This window comes from Anastrepha obliqua, chromosome 1 (genome assembly GCF_027943255.1).
Source record: "Anastrepha obliqua isolate idAnaObli1 chromosome 1, idAnaObli1_1.0, whole genome shotgun sequence".
In the NCBI taxonomy this organism is placed as follows: domain Eukaryota; kingdom Metazoa; phylum Arthropoda; class Insecta; order Diptera; family Tephritidae; genus Anastrepha; species Anastrepha obliqua.
This window is the reverse complement of record NC_072892.1, coordinates 28,585,198-28,602,709: the sequence shown is the minus strand read 5'-3', so window position 1 is coordinate 28,602,709 and position 17,512 is coordinate 28,585,198. Positions and strand designations below refer to the sequence as shown.

General features: G+C 34.3%; 1 protein-coding gene across 1 annotated transcript in view; it reads right to left on the bottom strand.

The window, feature by feature from the left end:
* The window catches only part of LOC129245066 (uncharacterized), a 29,733-nt gene extending 17,266 nt beyond the window's left edge, over window positions 1–12,467 (bottom strand). Inside the window, exons 1-7 of the mRNA XM_054883074.1 lie at window positions 12,317–12,467; window positions 4,273–4,470; window positions 4,022–4,204; window positions 3,879–3,954; window positions 3,695–3,821; window positions 1,792–1,947; window positions 1,306–1,732 (exon numbers count right to left, since the gene is read on the bottom strand). Coding sequence (XP_054739049.1) covers window positions 1,306–1,732; window positions 1,792–1,947; window positions 3,695–3,821; window positions 3,879–3,954; window positions 4,022–4,204; window positions 4,273–4,470; window positions 12,317–12,467 — 1,318 coding nt within the window. The remainder of the gene's footprint in view (window positions 1–1,305; window positions 1,733–1,791; window positions 1,948–3,694; window positions 3,822–3,878; window positions 3,955–4,021; window positions 4,205–4,272; window positions 4,471–12,316) is intronic.
* Window positions 12,468–17,512: the final 5,045 nt, after the last annotated feature.

Below are 17,512 nucleotides of genomic sequence, written 5' to 3'. Positions count from 1 at the left end.
ATACAAACACAAACACGTAAGTTCAAACTAATGGCCAATAGACTTTGAAATTATATAAAGAGTGAACCTTTTCGTTTACAGATTTCCAACTGCCCGTCTACAGAGCCACTCGTTCTTAAAGCCCATATCCTAATTGGTATGTACATATGTATATAAATTTTGCGTTACTTTTTTTTTGTCGGGAATATAGTATGTTGTCTGTTTTCTTTAGCGTAAAAGTTATATAGTTTTATTTTATATATAATATTTAATATTTAAATAATGATAAAATTAGCTTTAGTAAATTGATGATAATTTAAGTTACAAGTTAATCAATAAAGCAAACAGAAAACAATAACCGATGTTCTTTTAAATTTTATTGTACATGTCAAAAAATAAAACAACCGGGGCATATTATTTGTCTGCACTGGATTATTTAAATTTACGTATGGAGTTTACTTTAGTTTCAATGTTTTATGTTTTTTTACTTGGGTATCAAAACTATAAATTTACGTAGGTAAAACGTAGTCTAGTATGGCGTAAGTATGTTAAAGTGTGTTTTTAGTCAATTAAATTTATGATGAATCTGCTTCTTCTATGAAATAATTTAGTATGACCCTATTTGCCTATTGCACCGCAGTCGGTACTTCGTTACCGGACCAACGCGGAGTTATGTCCCAACATGTATGGGTAATGTTAATGTTCTCGTAATCAAAACAACAAAATTCAATTCAAAATTGAATTGAATTATTGGACTTATTTTAACTATTTTGTGTTTTAGTTCTCATTAGACAAATTCTGCTAAAAACTCCTATTTGCACCATATATTTGCTTATACACTACATATGTACATATGTGAATGAATTTTAAAATAACTTATTTACGTTCAAATATTAATTTTAAATTATGTTTTAAACCGTTTGCAGCTTATTTCCATTTAAATAAAAAAGTACGTTTTTGCTACTATTATCATCAAGAGGGATTTAATTTTTCCCCCTTTCTCACCCTTCTTAAATGCAACCTTTTGTAAGGGAGTGTCAAAATTCTAATGTCACAAGTGAGCAAACCTTTAATAATTGAATCATGATGGAGGACTACAACGTAACTCATGCAGTTATCGTCGATATACAGCAAATCCCACTGATTTAGAAATCTCTAATTTAGTTCGCATCCTGTTTATATAAATGGCGTATTTAATTCATAGCTGCTACTAATGCAACCCTTAACCAATAATAAATATTTTAAGGTAACTCTATTCAAAATTTTTATAAGCACTTGAAATGCTATACAAATTTTATCACAAAAAGAAAGTCAATAAATACTCACCAATGCAGTTCCGAATTCCCTTCGTAAATGGTATGAATGCATATGGATGTTTGTCATTCAAATTTGCGGGCAAAAAATTATCCGGATTGAAGATGTGTGCTTCGGGACCCCAAATATCCGTTCGTCGATGCATATTAAAAATGTCAATAGCAACCTGTAACCCTTTTGGAATTACAACACCATTACTTAAGCGAACTTCATGTTCCGTTTGCCTGGCGACCAATGGCACTGGAGCCATCACACGCATCGTTTCGTTGATAACCATATCCAAGTACACCATCTGTTGTATCTCATCGTAAGAAACTTCATCATCATCTTTACTTGAAAATATGGACTTGACTTCCTCGTAAACCTCCTCCTGATATTGTGGGAACATTGCCAGCATCGTGAGAATATAAACGATAGTATTTGAAGTTGTCTCGAAAGCCTTAGAAATATTACGGTATTAACTTGAGCATACTAACTATTAAAAGATGAATTTTTTACCCCAAACACAATAATTTTGCATTCGTCTTCAACATTCTGCCAATCGAAATGTCCCTTTCGTACTAAATCAATTGCACGATTTATAAAAATATTTGGGTCAAGTGTGGACTTGTGTTCCGAGTTTTCTAATTCGTCCTTTGTTTTTCCAATAATTAACTGTGAAAAAAATAAAAAATGTATTGCGTATCAAAAAACTAATAGTATTTTAAATACTAGATATCATAGATTTTTTGAAATTTGTTTTATTTGTAGGCTTGGGCATAATAAGAAGTATACTGACAAAATTGATAATTTTGTAATTTATTCAAGGCGAATCTATTAAAAGTGGTATCGGTAAATCAGCTGATTTGTTTTTTTCTTTCCCCGTGTCCATGTGGCTGTCAGCCCAAATTTTTGATATGTAGAGGTTTTGAAATGAAATATCTTCTTTTTTTACATTGAAAAAAATTGTTTTTTTAAATATAATTTTTTTAAATTTTTCTGTTCGGTGTTTGGCCGAGCTCCTCCTCCTATTTGTGGTGTGCGTCTTGATGTTGTTCCACAAATGGAGGGACCTACAGTTTCAAGCCGACTCCGAACGGCAGATATTTTTATGAGGAGCTTTTTCATGGCAGAAATACACGCGGAGGTTTGCTATTGCCTGCCGAGGGGCGACCGCTATTAGAAAAATGTTTTTATTAATTTTGCTTTCACCGAGATTCGAACCAACGACCTCTCTGTGAATTCCGAATGGTAACCACGCACCAACCCATTCGGTTACGGCGGCCGCCTTTTTTTTTATTTACATATTGCCCATACATATTTCCGCTCGTAAATTTAAGCTTTTCAGAAGGAGCTATTCTAACGCAGCCCTTTCTTCTTCTCATAAATTATACGCGTCGTTTTGAACTAATCCCATTTTAGTTGCGTGATATGGCGAGAGACAATGTCTCGTCAGTACTCCAACCAATATTTTGCATTCTTTCCTTGGCAGTGATAAAATAAAGCTGGTTGTTTTTATGTTGCAAGTTCGTAGCATTTTGTTGACAATTCTATGGGAGGTCGAGGCTTCCCATATAGACTTTGCTTCTAGAGTTACTTCCTCGTCTAGTTCCGTCGTCAAAACTGAGAGTGTAAACTCGTCAACTCTTTCATTTCTCTCTATTCCCTTGTGCTCTGGTACCCAGTAAAATGTGACCTGTCTATTCTCGCAGAACTCGTCCATTTTGGGTCTACAGTATTGCAGGCATTCCAAGGTAGTCATTACAGCCATTATTGCTTTAATATCAGCTTGACTATCGATGAAGATGTTTCTGCGAGTGTCGAGCGAAGTAAATTCCAACGCTAATTCAGCTGTTTTGGTTAAAGCATAGATCTCAGCTGGTGTTCACACTGCCTGCAGGAGACAGCCGCTCCTACTCCTTCCGTCATTTTGGACCCATATATAAAGAAATTTATGCGTGGTGATTGGATTACAAAACCAGGCCCCTTGCCAAAGTGGACTAACGTAGTCTCACCTATATGTTACTGTGAACAACAAGCCTTAGGGGGGAATGTCCAGTCAATCTAAATCTTGGTGCAGATATTTTGGCGGAGATTCTTACTACTAATTTGATTGGATGCCAGTCGAGAAGTCTTTCTATTGCCTGGAGTTGTGCTCATAGCGCCGTTTAGACATATTCCTGCAATACTTTGCGCACTCTCCAATCTTTTAACGTTTCGATTACTAACGAAAACAAATTTTTTTGATGCAATTATATTTTTAACCGTTGCGACCGAAATAACTTTTCCAATGCAACCTTGTGCTAAATATTTACGTATTCAACTCAAGTTGTGCAAAGCATTCAATAGGAAATCGTATCTTGCAAGTTCAGATGGAAGGTTTTAGTAATTTATGTATGTAAATAGTAATTGTAAGATTTACCTTGCGTATGTAATTTCGAATTTCGGATTTGGCCTCCGTATATGACGAATTATTCTTCCACAGCCAGTTAAATGCTCTGAAGTTCAACCAAGGTGAAAAACACATCTTTGCGACTGATTCTTGAACACTATATTTAAACTTTAGCATTTCTTCAAAATGTTTGTAATTTATGTGCGTAGTTTACCATTTGTAACAACTTAATAGTCCCTCATTAAAGTGGTTTGAACCGTCGGAAGGCAACGTGTCACCCATTGTCGTCACTAAAGATCGCCATATCATTCTGAGGATTTAAAACTACTTACTATATAATAATGAGTTTGTGCTTACGTGCTGCAATCTTTAATGTGAAATTTGGAAATATTTTCGTCAAATCGATTTCCTCCGTTAAAAACATATCCAGGTTTTGCAGAAGTTTATTTACCTCCTGGTTAAAAACAGGTATGAAATTCAAAAGAACTTTATGTCCAAAAGCAGGATTTAGTAGACGTCTGTGACTGTTCCATTTTGGATCTTAAAATGTAGATTAAAAAGAAAATCACTCGACTAATACATTTAAAGCAAACTACTCAAATATTTACTCGCCAAGCTAAAAAGTCCTTTGCCGGTGCCATCGTCCACTGCTTTATATAAAAAACTCTTATTAACACAATGAGGAGAAGTTAAGATGTCTTGGGCTATCTGAGGATCCCCAATTACTAAGAAGGGAAAAGGACCAAGCCAAGAAAAAAACGTTCGTCCATACTTTTGTTCTTCCGCTTCCAGTACTTGTAAAATTTCTGAAAATATAATATATAAAACAAAAACATCGCATTTATTTTTATATTTATAGATCTTCACTTTCCATTTAATTATAGTTTTGTTTGCCCTTACCAAAATCATTCTCACATACGCAGAGGACTTTTTGATTTTTTCAAAAATAAAAGACCTTAACGAAGCTAACACAAATTTTCAACGGTGTGGAGATTCCTTTGAAGAAAAATGTTAAACTCCTAGGACTCATATCACAGTGCGACATCAAAAATCAAACCGCACCGGACCTTTTTTTTCTGAAAATATACCTATTCAATAGCAAAACCCTCGCTGGGTTTTTAAAAGTTAGCTCGATTTTTTTTTTATTGCGTTTTGAAGTTTTCTATTTTCATGAGATTTTGGAGTTTTACCTGTACGCTAAATTTGACTTATAAATCGACCTTTGTTTGATTTAATCGATTTATTTTGTCATAGCTTGATGCAGAAATTTCGTACATGTACAAATAAACTTATTTTGAGAAGAACCTATATCTCAATACGCAATTTTGAATACCAAAATTTCGAAAAATTGTATGTTTTTACCATTTTTTACTGTAATTATGAAAATAATTAAAATTTCTCACTATTTCTTCTAGTAAAAATGTTGCAAAATGTACTAAAAAAGTCATTTATAAGATAAAAACATAAAACTGAACTTTAAGTTTGTTATTTTCCACAAAAATAAATTTTTAACAAGATTTTTCTTCATAAAAATAATTTTTTTATACTCTGCTTTAAATTTTTTTTTTAAATATCTAAAAACTCTGTAGGTAAAAATATTAAATAGATTAAGTAAAAAGAATATAGACTTGAATTCTTTTAATTTTTTTTTTTTTTTTTTTTATTAAAATAAAGAATTTTTACGTACTAAAACTTTACAGACGAGCTCTTTTCGACAATGATTGAATTTCAACATCATCATTATCAGAGTAATCAGATTCATCAGTAAAGAATTCCATGCCTGTCTCTTCTTCTTCTACCTCATATTCTTTTTCCTTCTGGTTACTCCATTTTCCTTCATTTTCTTCCTGGTCGTATTGAAAAATATGTTTACTCCCCCGACATATTTCGGCTAGTATGGCACCTGGAGCTCGTTTTCCTCGTTATCTTGACTCAAATGGCATCGCAGTTTGATGGTAGCGCTCACGTAAATGAAATTAATAAATTCAAATATGTTAACAAAAACCGTATTGTTCACAAAATATTTAGCGCGTCAAATGTGTTTTAGGAGTTGTTATGCACGAACCTGATCTTGCAAGACTGCTGCGATCTTAGAACAGGTAAAATCGTTGGGAACAAATTTTGGAATTTCTAAAACAAACATTTCCTGATAAGACAGACTACAACCTTCTTTATACTTTTTATTTTGGAATGTGTGCTAGCCACTTTTCTATGTACAGTAGGTTCTGTTTTTATGCGGCTTTTTTTTATGCGGTTTTGAAATAGTGCGGTTTTTTTTTAAATTACAAAATGCATGTCGACCTATGGGGAATTGTACATATAAACAAGATTCTAAACCAGCTAAGCAAAAACTCATCACAGATTGCATCAGAAATGCTAACCCTACAAGTATGGAAGATATATAAAGATATAATTTTCAAAGATACAATATTTTGTTTATGCGATTTTATTTAATTATTTCAGATTCATGCGGTCTATGGAACGTATCTATAGTAATAATATGGGACTAGTGCCCTTTTTTATGCGATTATTTCAGATTTATGCGGTTTTTGCATTTGAAACGTATCTATAGTTTTACTATAGAACTAGTAGCTTTTTTTATGCTGTTTTTTCTTTATGCTGTTTCTTGCGGAACGTATCTACCGCATAAAAACAGAACCTACTGTACTTATATTAACAGGCTAAAAGTCTTGTGAGACCAATCTTGCTTTACACTACTCACGATCACATTTTGTTACATCCAATATTCATTGGAAAACCGTATCTGGAAAAAATACTAGCAAAAATAGAAAAATCTGAAAATGTGTATAACGGGTGGTTACGTATAAAATTATTTTCATAATTACAGTAAAAAATGGTAAAAACATACAATTTTTCGAAATTTTGGTATTCAAAATTGCGTATTGAGATATAGGTTCGTCTCAAAATAAGTTTATTTGTACATGTACGAAATTTCTGCATCAAGCTATGACAAAATAAATCGATTAAATCAAACAAAGGTCGATTTATAAGTCAAATTTAGCGTACAGGTAAAACTCCAAAATCTCATGAAAATAGAAAACTTCAAAACGCTATAAAAAAAAAATCGAGCTAACTTTTAAAAACACAGCGAGGGTTTTGCTATTGAATAGGTATATTTTCAGAAAAAAAAGGTCCGGTGTGGTTTGATTTTGATGACCCCAAAATTGTCTCACAGTGTATTAGACGCGAAACTTACATGGGAATCTAATATTGAGAACAGAGTGCAAAATGCCAACATTGCATTGCACACATGCAAAAAAGCGGTCGGAATTAAATGAGGATTAAAACCTCGTCTTGCACATTGGCTTTACTCTTCGGTAGATCGACCTATTTTGCTATATGGAGTGCTTGTACGGTGGCCATTAACTTAAAAGGCAAGTTATATGAGACTGCTGAACAAGGTCCAAAGAACTACATTTATATGTTTCACCGGCGCTTTAAGGACTACCCGAGATGAAGCGCTCGAGGTGCTAGTTCACTTGCCTGCTCTTAACCTGATAGCACAACACGTGGACCGTGGCCGCTTCAGCGCTCAGACGTAATAGTACTCGTTTATACTACATACTATGACTAATCAAACCCTATTTCCCTAAACCCATCTTCAACAGGCTCTTCAAGACTAGCATCCCGTCAAGAAGAGAGTGGCAAACTCAAAGACCATGTAGAAGAGGGGAAATAAATTTATACATAGATGGGTGCAAACTAGAAAATAAAGTAGGTCATGCATTTTTTTTTTCAAAAGAATTAGGATTAGAGTTATCTTAAATCTTAGTCATAAAGAAGGTAACTGTGTATATTAACACCCACGCCGTAGCAAGAGCCACGTTAAATATCTTCTCGACCATCAAAACAATGGAGGCAGTTGTACTAAGATCAAAGGTTGCTCAGGAATGCCTGGTAGCTCTAAATGATATTAGAAACGTCTTCAAGGTCAGTCTTATATGGGTTCCGGGATATAGAGATATTGAAGGAAATTGCAGGGCCGATAAGTTAGCCCGAAAGGATATTATACTTCTACTGCTTGAAAACAGAGACAATATTGGAATTCCAATGGTAACTTGCAATTTAATAATAAAAAATAATATTCTCCAAGAGGTCAATAGGTCACGGAGAGAAGAAAATACGTGTATTACAACCAGGTTAATTTGACCGCAAATAGATAAGAGAAGATTAGGAGAATTGCTCAACCTCTTAAGAGCGAACATCGTAGCCGCTGTAGTCGAATGGGTTGGTGCGTGACTACTTCGGAATTCACAGAGAGAACGTAAGTTCAAATCTCGGTGAAACAGCAAAGTTAAGAAAAAGTTTTTTCTAATAGTGGTCGCCCCTCGGCAGGCAATGGCAAACCTCCGATTGTATTTCTGCCATTAAAAAGCTCCTCATAAAAATATCTGCCGTTCGGAGTCGGCTTGGAACTGTAGGTCCCTCCATTTGCGGAACAACATCAAGACGCACACCACAAATAGGAGGAGGAGCTCGGCCAAACACCTAACAGAAGTGTACGCGCCAATTATATATATATTATATATATATAAGAGCGAACATCTCGAAGGCTGTGGCTTATGTCAACTGTCGTTGGCTGTTAGGTAGGCACTCTTCTAGGGTAGCAGTACTTTCTCATGAATACTGCAAAAGCTGTAGAGACGAGGAAGTTGGAGAAACAGTAGAACACTTTCTCCAAAATTGTCCAGCTTTAGCTAGGTGTAGAGAAAGGTCGTTAGGAAAACACTCTTTTAACTTTCTTACTTAACTATCTGGTGTTGGGATAAAACTTGTCCTACGTTTCATAAAAGCGTCTAAATGGTTCCATGAATAATAAATGCTGAGGTTCCCGTATTACACAGTGGTACCATAACGGATCTATTACCGACTGCCACAAAAGCCTAGCCTAACCTACTATTGTAAATAAATAGAAATAAATATTTTCATTCGTTCTTTGTTCTGCTGCACTTGCGAGAAAAAAGGTCTCTGTAGCTCTTACAGCCTCTGTTCATGCACTCAGAGCTTCTTCTGACAAAGCATGGGATATTATCTCTGGCCCATGAATGAAATATTTGTAGAACCTTGGTTAAATGTTGTATCAAGAATAATATTTAACCAAATATTTCGCTATATTTAAAGGTTATTCCCGAAAGTTTTGCACCTCTTTCCACTAGAAAAATCTTTTATTGTATGGATAATTTTAATTAACGCTGACATATGGGTAATTTCAAAAAGACGCAGGAGTATTACCATCATTTGAGTTCTCCTAGCTAGGCTTTGGTGGGTCTTCAATTAGTTCTATTTACTATTTAAATTCCTAAAGATCCTTTATAACTTTTTCAGAATGACATCCAAAAGGATTCGGCGCTTCAAATTATCAGGTGGCTTCACTTCATCTAAGGATGGCCTACCTACAGCTTCATAGATCTTAACAATATAAACTGAGAGATTTACAGTTCTTGCGAACAGAGCAGAAGCGACTGATTTGTTCACTTTGAGCCATTACACAAGTCGGTAAAATATTTTCTGTATAAAACAAAGCGCCCTGTGGCCACTAGAAGTCATAAGTGGGGATGAAATTTTAAATTTTCAGTAAAGCAAATATGGCAAAAATATTTAAAATCCTTGATTTAATAATAGCAAACATTTCTGTTTTAAAGTGTTGATTTTTCAAATGTCAATATTGTTTTTTTTTAAGTTTTTCATATCAATATTTTGTTGTATATTAATTGTGACCTCTGTGTTTGAAATGAAGTGTTCTCAGCTGGGAATAAGTTTGGAAATCAATCTTACTTAAAAATTTATAAAATGTAAGTGTAAAATTTGTGCGATATTTAGACCGCTGGGTTTTCTCGCTCGAATATTCAGTAGTCAATATGTTGTTTGGAGTTCCCAGCAAGTCTGTCTAAGGATTAGTTTTGTTAGTGGGTATTGAAAAAATTGTTTTGGTCAAATTTCAATAAAGTGTATTAAATAACTACGGCGCAGGGATTTTATGAAAAAATCTGACAATTTATTATTTTTCTTATATGTTTTACTAATTTTTTGCCGAGTATATAGTTTCGTCTACAAAAACCATATAAGTTCAAGCTTAAAACATTGTGTATTCAAAAAAAAAAAAAAACCAAATTGCTAAAAAATTGAATCAAGATTCCAATCTGTTTAATCAGAATTTTGAAAAAAAAAAAACATCGAGTATTCTACTAATAATATTTTATGGTCCATTGAATTTTACAATAATACAATAAAGATACTCAAAAATTACAACATTTTGCTTCTAAATGGAAGAAAGTCAGCAACCCAAGACCGTCAGCAAAAAAACAAAAAAATTGTCCAAAAGCAACACGATTTTTGAGCCACTTCAAAATTCTATGAGCTATAAAATTGCATACTTGAAATTTGTTTGCGGAGCCTCGCCATAATAAACACTTAAGTCTAAAATAACGCTTTAACATTAACAGATCATAAGAAACTTAGGTACGTGTTAATATTAAAAAAAAAAAAAAAAAAATAGGATGTCGAGAGATATAGACTTGCCATCGGTTTCAACAACTAAATATTTAACCCGACAAACCCATGGTATTTTTTTACACAGATTAGGAGTTGAAGGCGAACCACTAATCGACCCTCTATCGATCAGTTTGAATCTAAGCTAACACAAAAAATGGAGCCGCCGGGGCTCAGAATGACTTGGATGATTTTTGGTTGCAGTGGGATATTTTGAAAAACTGAAAGTTTTCGATTTTTCAAATGTCCTTGCCTCCTTATTATCGGTAATTTGTACAATTGTATACATTTGTAAAATCTTGTCCACCCGTGAAGTATGGAAAGGTCACCTTGTAGGCTGTCTGTTTATACAACCCGCATAAGCGACACATAAACTGGTTCTAGATACTTAAGGGGTTACATACGACCAGAAATTTCAAAAAATCGATTTTTCATTTTATTAATTATTATTCTTTATACAGGCAGCTGCCCTTCGTTCGAGGCAGCTGGCCGTTTAAACTTGTTTTTCTTGAAACTACTTTTTCGGGCACGGCCTGCATGATAACTCATACAGTTTTTAATATTTTTTGATGCGGCTTTTTTTTAAATAGTAGAAAGTTTTTTCTCTATAGTCTGTTGAGCCGGATTTTCGATATTTTTATTACAAAATTTTATAAACATAATTTATGACGTAAAACGCCGTAAATTGCAAAATTTTTCGAAATTAAAAAACCCCGCTCTAAAAATTATAAACCAAACTTTATTTTACAAGATTTTTTTTACTTTTTACAGATCCATCAACATTTCAAGGAGCAATGATACAGACCTTGGAGCCACTTTTTTCATTGTACTTTGGGTCACGTGATTTTTTATATACTAATTTTTGCAAAGAAAAATTAAAGTAAATTTTTTATAAAGTTTAAGTACTAATAAGCAATGTATACACATTTTTTACATTTATTTCTATTGTTATCCCTTCTAAAAACAGTTTTTCTTTTACCGCATTTTTGGGGCTGCTGGACGTATGTAACCCCTTAAGGGGACAGATACTTGTAAAATTTCGAAAAAAATATTTTTTTTTTATAAAATGTTAATATAATATAATGTTAACGTAAATTTAAGTATTTCTTATATTATAGATCGTCAACCGTGACGACTTTATTCTTTGAATTTTCATGTATTCAAACTTTAAAAGCGTTTTTCTCAAAATTCTATTTTTTGAATTGCCGTACACGATAACTCGAAAAGTTATTGACCGAACTTCCCCGATTTCCCAGAATTTTTGCACACATCTTTTTTATGATATTACTTTCTATGTGAATTTACAAGTTTTCGAAAATTTTTCGAAAAAATAATTTTTTTTTTCAAAATTAATTTTTTTAGAAGCATTTTATTCCGCGAAGTTTTTTTCCATTTTTTTAAATTCATATTGAAATTATGACATTAATAAACACAAACATTTTTGGTTCATTCAGTTCACTGACGTCGATGCTACAATGCCCGCCGATTGAGAAGCCCCGCTGCGACCTTCCTGGAAGAATTGAATGTACATCCGCCAATTTAAATGATTAAAATAAAAAAAAAAATTATACTATTTTAATGTATGTATGTATAAATAAACTGTATGCCAATTTTGAAAAAAATACATTGACTTCTTCATTTTAAATAATTTTAATGAAAATCAGGGAAAATGTGGCCGTTTACAGATATTTGTCCCCTTAAGGTCATTATTATTTAGTAAATTTATGACAAATATGGTTGTGACACGATATTCGATTTTATTATCATGTTTTTATTTTTAAAATATATATATTTGTTTGTTTGTACGTCCACTTTTTTTAATGTTATTTCAAGGGCTACATTTTTTCAGTTTTTAATTCAAAGGTGTGCAAAGTAAAAAAGTCACTAATAAAATTTGATCCAAGCCCTGACATATAAAAATTGCTGCTTGATAAAATTTGCTATTTACTATTTATTTTTTCTTTTATTTTAAATATATTTTAATTATTTTTCACTGATATTATTTTCACATAATTAAACTGTTACACGCGTAATTTTGCTGCGGATAAGCATTTTTCTGTAATCAATTACTTTTTCATCACTAATTTTTCTATTCAGTTTCTAATAAAATTTATGTTATATATTTGTGACTGGTAAATTTACCTTCCCTCTTTATTAGATGATGAGCCATGCCAACAATTGGATAGCCAAGAGGGCCCGGCAATTTAAATATTAACTTGTAAAATTCCCTTCGGCTCCAAAGAATGTAGAGCCACAGGAACAATAGAATTCCCGTTAAATAATAAAATATCATATTTCAATTTGCAAAAAATAATCAAATTTCGATTACTCCACTCTTAACTTAATGGAAAATTGGCGCGTATAAATAAAAGCGCGATGTTGCAACAACTTAACCCGTCAACACTTTGCGTGTGAGTGTCGCAAAAATAGTGATTTTATACGGGATGCTGAAGATCGCGAATATTTTACTTAGGCCGACTTATTTTATAGCGATTGATTTAAGAATGAGCGCCAAACTTTTAAAGAAAAGAACTGGTTTTTCTTTTAATTTTTGTAATTTGCAGAAATTTGAATTTATTTATACATAAATATATGTTAGTCTGATTATGTTATCCTCATTCGCAGAACAAATTTCTGATTTATTCAGTCACTTGCAGACTATCAGACTTTGCCTTGACTGTAACCTAATGGAAGAGTTCTCGCTTGAGCTGTGCATATTTTACCACTCATTAAGATGGGTGAATTATTATAATTTAATTAAGTAGTAGTAGTAATATATTTATTTATTCAATACGTACAATTTGTTTAACAATGTCGGAAATTCATATTATATAAAAATAGGGTAGGATAAATAAAATCATAGGCATTTAAAATTTGATGTTGTACTCGTATGTTTGCAAAGCACTTCAATTCATTCATTCATTCAGAGTCAGTTCTCTATACTTTAAACAACTACAAATGCATTTATAAAGAACAAAATAATTATTTCCTCTTAGGATATATTACATCAGCGGTAGATCCACAATTTTCTCACTGAATAATGACGCATTCATCGAATCGATTTAAAATACAAACGAATATACATTTATAAATGCATTTGCACAGCTGCGAGCTTTATAATAGCAGCGCCTACCCCATCCATGTTTCTTAAAAAGTTGATAAACATTTTGTTTTTGGCGAAATCAGTATTTTTATAATCATAATTTGTTTATCACAAGTTAAAGAGCACTTTCTGCATGCAAAACAATTTGATTTAGTTGATATTTTATTAAAAAAGAAAAGTTTGTTTTTTAAGGAAGGAACATAAAATGATGGCAAGAATCAGTATTTTGGATAATTTCAATTTATAGAAAATTATACCAAAAATGAAAGTGAATTCAAATTTCGTTAGGTGTATCGACATCGTAAATACTTTTTAAGATTGCAACTCATTTGCCCTTTGTGAAGTCGACAAGACGGCAATATCTATCCAATGGAGTTCTGTGCCATGCTCTTTGAGCTACGTCCCACAAAACTTTATTATTTATTAGTTTTTCTATCCAAATGGCTTTCCTCACATCAGTCCACATATTCGAAATAGTTGAAGTCTGGCGATTGTGCTGACCACTTTTAACCTCAATCTTCTTCTCCCGAAGCCTTTCCTCTGCTGCTTTACTGCCATTTTTTGCATCGTTGTCTTGTTGCAGGATTCATTTTAGAGACATAATTTGTATTCGGCATAAGGCGTATGTTGGTTTCTAAGATATACACAGAGGCAGTGATCGATTACCTCTTCAATCAGTCGTATCGGTCTAAAACCTTATAGGAAAAGGCATGCGCATACCTTAATATTAAGTTGGGGAATAAGTTCGTAGCGTCTTTCCCGAAAACCAATAATTATATCAATAAGTCAATCAAATATATATTCGCCATTGCTGTTTGCAACCTCTTCCCACCTCTCGACCAATTTGTTGATGCCGTCCCTCCAAAAATCGCCTGGTCTGGTGTCAAAGAAGTGGTTGAGGCAGTTTTTAAGGTCCTCTTTGTTATCGAAGGTAATGCCCTGTCATACGATTTGACAGGGAGTGGAAAAGATGTTACTCGATTGGTGCAAGTTTCGGAGAACAAAGCGGATTCTGAAGGACCTCCCATTCGAGTTCTTGGAGTGCGGCTTTGATAACTTGTCCAACATGGAGCCAGGCGTTGTCGTGGGGGAGTATGGTTTGACCATGTCGATGAGGTTTTTTTAGTCGAATAGCATCATTCATGCGGTCTAGCTTCGCAATGTAGAGCTCTTTCTTGACCGTGGCATTCCATTCGATCATTTTCCAGTGCCCCATAACCTCCCAGTGATTTTCTTTGGATGAAGATCCGGCTTGACTGGCGGCTTTGGCGTATCTTTTGGAGCCACTCACCCCTTTCTTTGCTTCATATTGATGTATAGGCACTATTTCTCATCCCCGATGATGACTCGATACAAAACGCGCTGCTTATGACCGCGTGCTGTTCGATGGCGGGCGAGATGCTGAGAGGTAATTTAAAAGCGATTTTCTTTGTTTTTTCGTTGAGCTCGGGAGGCACTCAGGCTTCCAATTCCAGTAAATCTCATTGAAAAAAGGTGTTCGATAATCGTTTTATGATCGCAGTTAATTTTTTCCGCCATCATTCTCGTTCAAAATTGATTTGAGACGTTCTTCATAGAATTCAGAAGGCCTTCCGCTGTTCCGCTGCGGGACGGTTCATCGACGTCAAAGTCGCCATTTTTGAACTTTGCAAATCATTTCCGTGCTGTATACCCGACTAAGACACCTTCTCCATACATGTCGCAAATGTCCGGGCTACTTCGGCAGCTTTTTGACCTCGATGAAAAGCAAAGGAGAGCAGGTGTGGAAAATGTGGATTTTCTGGGGTATTCCATTTCTAAGCCTCAAAACTAATAAAAAATTAAATAGCTCAAAATAAGAATCAAGATCAGAAAGAGTTCTATCGACTGAATACTTACGCTTTGCTGAACAGCAAACAAGTCGTTGTAAAATAAAAGAGAATATAAAGAGAACATTATGTGCATTTGGGTCGAAGGCGCCACATGCGGCATAGCGTACCGCCCCAATTAAAGAAGGACAATTTTGCCATCATTTTTGTATCAAATTGAATGCAGAAAATAAATGGAATTTAAATTAATTGCGTCAATCCAGATGAACTCTTTCTTTTCCATACAAGCTTGAGAGAGTAGAGAAAAATGGAAAATTGGTATGCGCACCGATGTCGTTGAGTGCAACCATAGCACCCAACATCTACAACTGCCATAAGTTATATTAAAACCCCCTGTCGCTTCAAGTAATAAGTATTAATTTTATAATATGTTTCACAGCCAACCGAAATCTCCATAAATATAAAATCGAAATTAATATTTGCATTCATAACAAGAATATCTGTTTTTTTTTTTTCGTTTATATGCGGTAATACTTTCATTGTGGCACCACGGTACGTTTTACATGTCAGGTCAGTCAAACACGATGCCTCAACAACCCATTGTGACAGCCTTATTACTGGCGCTAATGCGCAGCAGTGTTGCCAATTAATGTGCCAGCGCCCTTAGCATCAGCCTCGGTGTCCACGCAAAAGCGCAACGCGGCGCTGCGTTACCCAGCACTAATTTCAATCAAAGTTCATATAATTTGTAAGGTAAAATAGAACATATTTGACTATGGGGCCGTTGTGTTGACATTTCTCTTCCGTAAAGTTTGGCAAGCCATTATGAATCGTTTAACGCCAGAACAACGCTTCCAAATTGTGGAAATTTACTTTGAAAACATAAATTTGTTCGCGAAGTTCATAGAGCGAAGTGTTGAGGAAGATGTCGATATGACGTTTCCTCGTCGTTCTGAACTTGTTGGCCTTTGTCCTTCGACTATGTGGAAAATTGTACGTAAGGATCTTGGCTTACATATAATTGGCGTTTACACCCTTTTGGGTGTTTGGCCGAGCTCCTCCTCCTATTTGTGGCGTGCGTCTTTATGTTGTTCCCCAAGTGGAGGGAGTCCCCGACTCCGAACGGCAGCTATTTTTTTATGATTTTAGGATTTAGGAGCTTTTTCATGGCAAAAATATACATACTTGGAGGTTCGCCCTTGCCTGCCGATGGGCGACCTCTGTTAGAAAAAACTTTTTCTTAATTTTGGTGTTTCATGGAGACTCGAACCTACGTTCTCCATTTTTTTTCCGAATAGTAGTCACGCACCAACCCATCGGCTACGGCGGATTAGGATTCATAAATTGAAAATATGCGCCGGGTGTGTAAATTCGGTTGCGTTAGACACTTCCTAACTTTTTTATTTGTGCGTTTATACATAGCCATGCATTTCCACTTTCGGAAGTACATAAGCACACTTAATTACTGATATTTGTATGCACCATAGCATTATCAATAATCGCAGATATTCGAATACACCAACAAACTAACAGTTCGTTTTAATGACTCAAAGCCTTCGCTCGAAGCTTCGCACGGAATGTCGACTTTTATGTGTACGTATTGCACAGGTATTGAAAAATTTATTACATTTTACACACTCGACATACAGTTGCGAGCAAAATAATGGCGGTTCTTTGAAGAGCATTTTACGCATCGTTTTAGTTTTAATATTTTGAAATTTTTTAAATTTTGCATTTTACTGATATTTTTATTAGTACTACTACTTGCAAGCAAAAATGCTGAAATAATGGTAGGTTAACCTCATACGGCTTCAGAGGTAATTAATATAGTTATCTAATACATAATAAGAAATTAATTAGAATAGAGAAGCAGATATATTAAAAAGTTCCGAAGTGAAGGTAAAATTTATAAAGAAGTACAAAAATTACTAAGTTACTGAAATTTGATGCACATAAACATCAAAGCTCGTCTAAGACACTGGACCGTAAAAAAATGACATCGGCGCCTCTTGTGAAACGCTTAGCAAGTACTAGCAGAGCCAGTTCACCAGCAGTTGTTAGCAAAAATTAAAGATTATCGAGATTACCCTGTGGAGTGCACATGACTAGAAGATGTTAACGGGGGAACAAAATTCTTTTCTCAAAGTCCTCACAAAGACTAAAGTTTGTAAATGAGTTCTTTTTGTGACCACTTCAAAAATAGAGAAATATCTCATGAACTAATAAGAGCAAAATTGTTCTATATGATTGAAGAAGGTCTCTGGAATATGGGATGTCGGACGGATGTGGGACGTCCACCTAACCCGGAATATGATCCAAAGTACACAAGGAAAATACTTAAAATTGGCGGATGATCTACTAAGGTATGCGCATGCCTGTTCCTATAAGATTGAAGAGGTTATGGATCCCTGCCTGTTATGTCTCTAA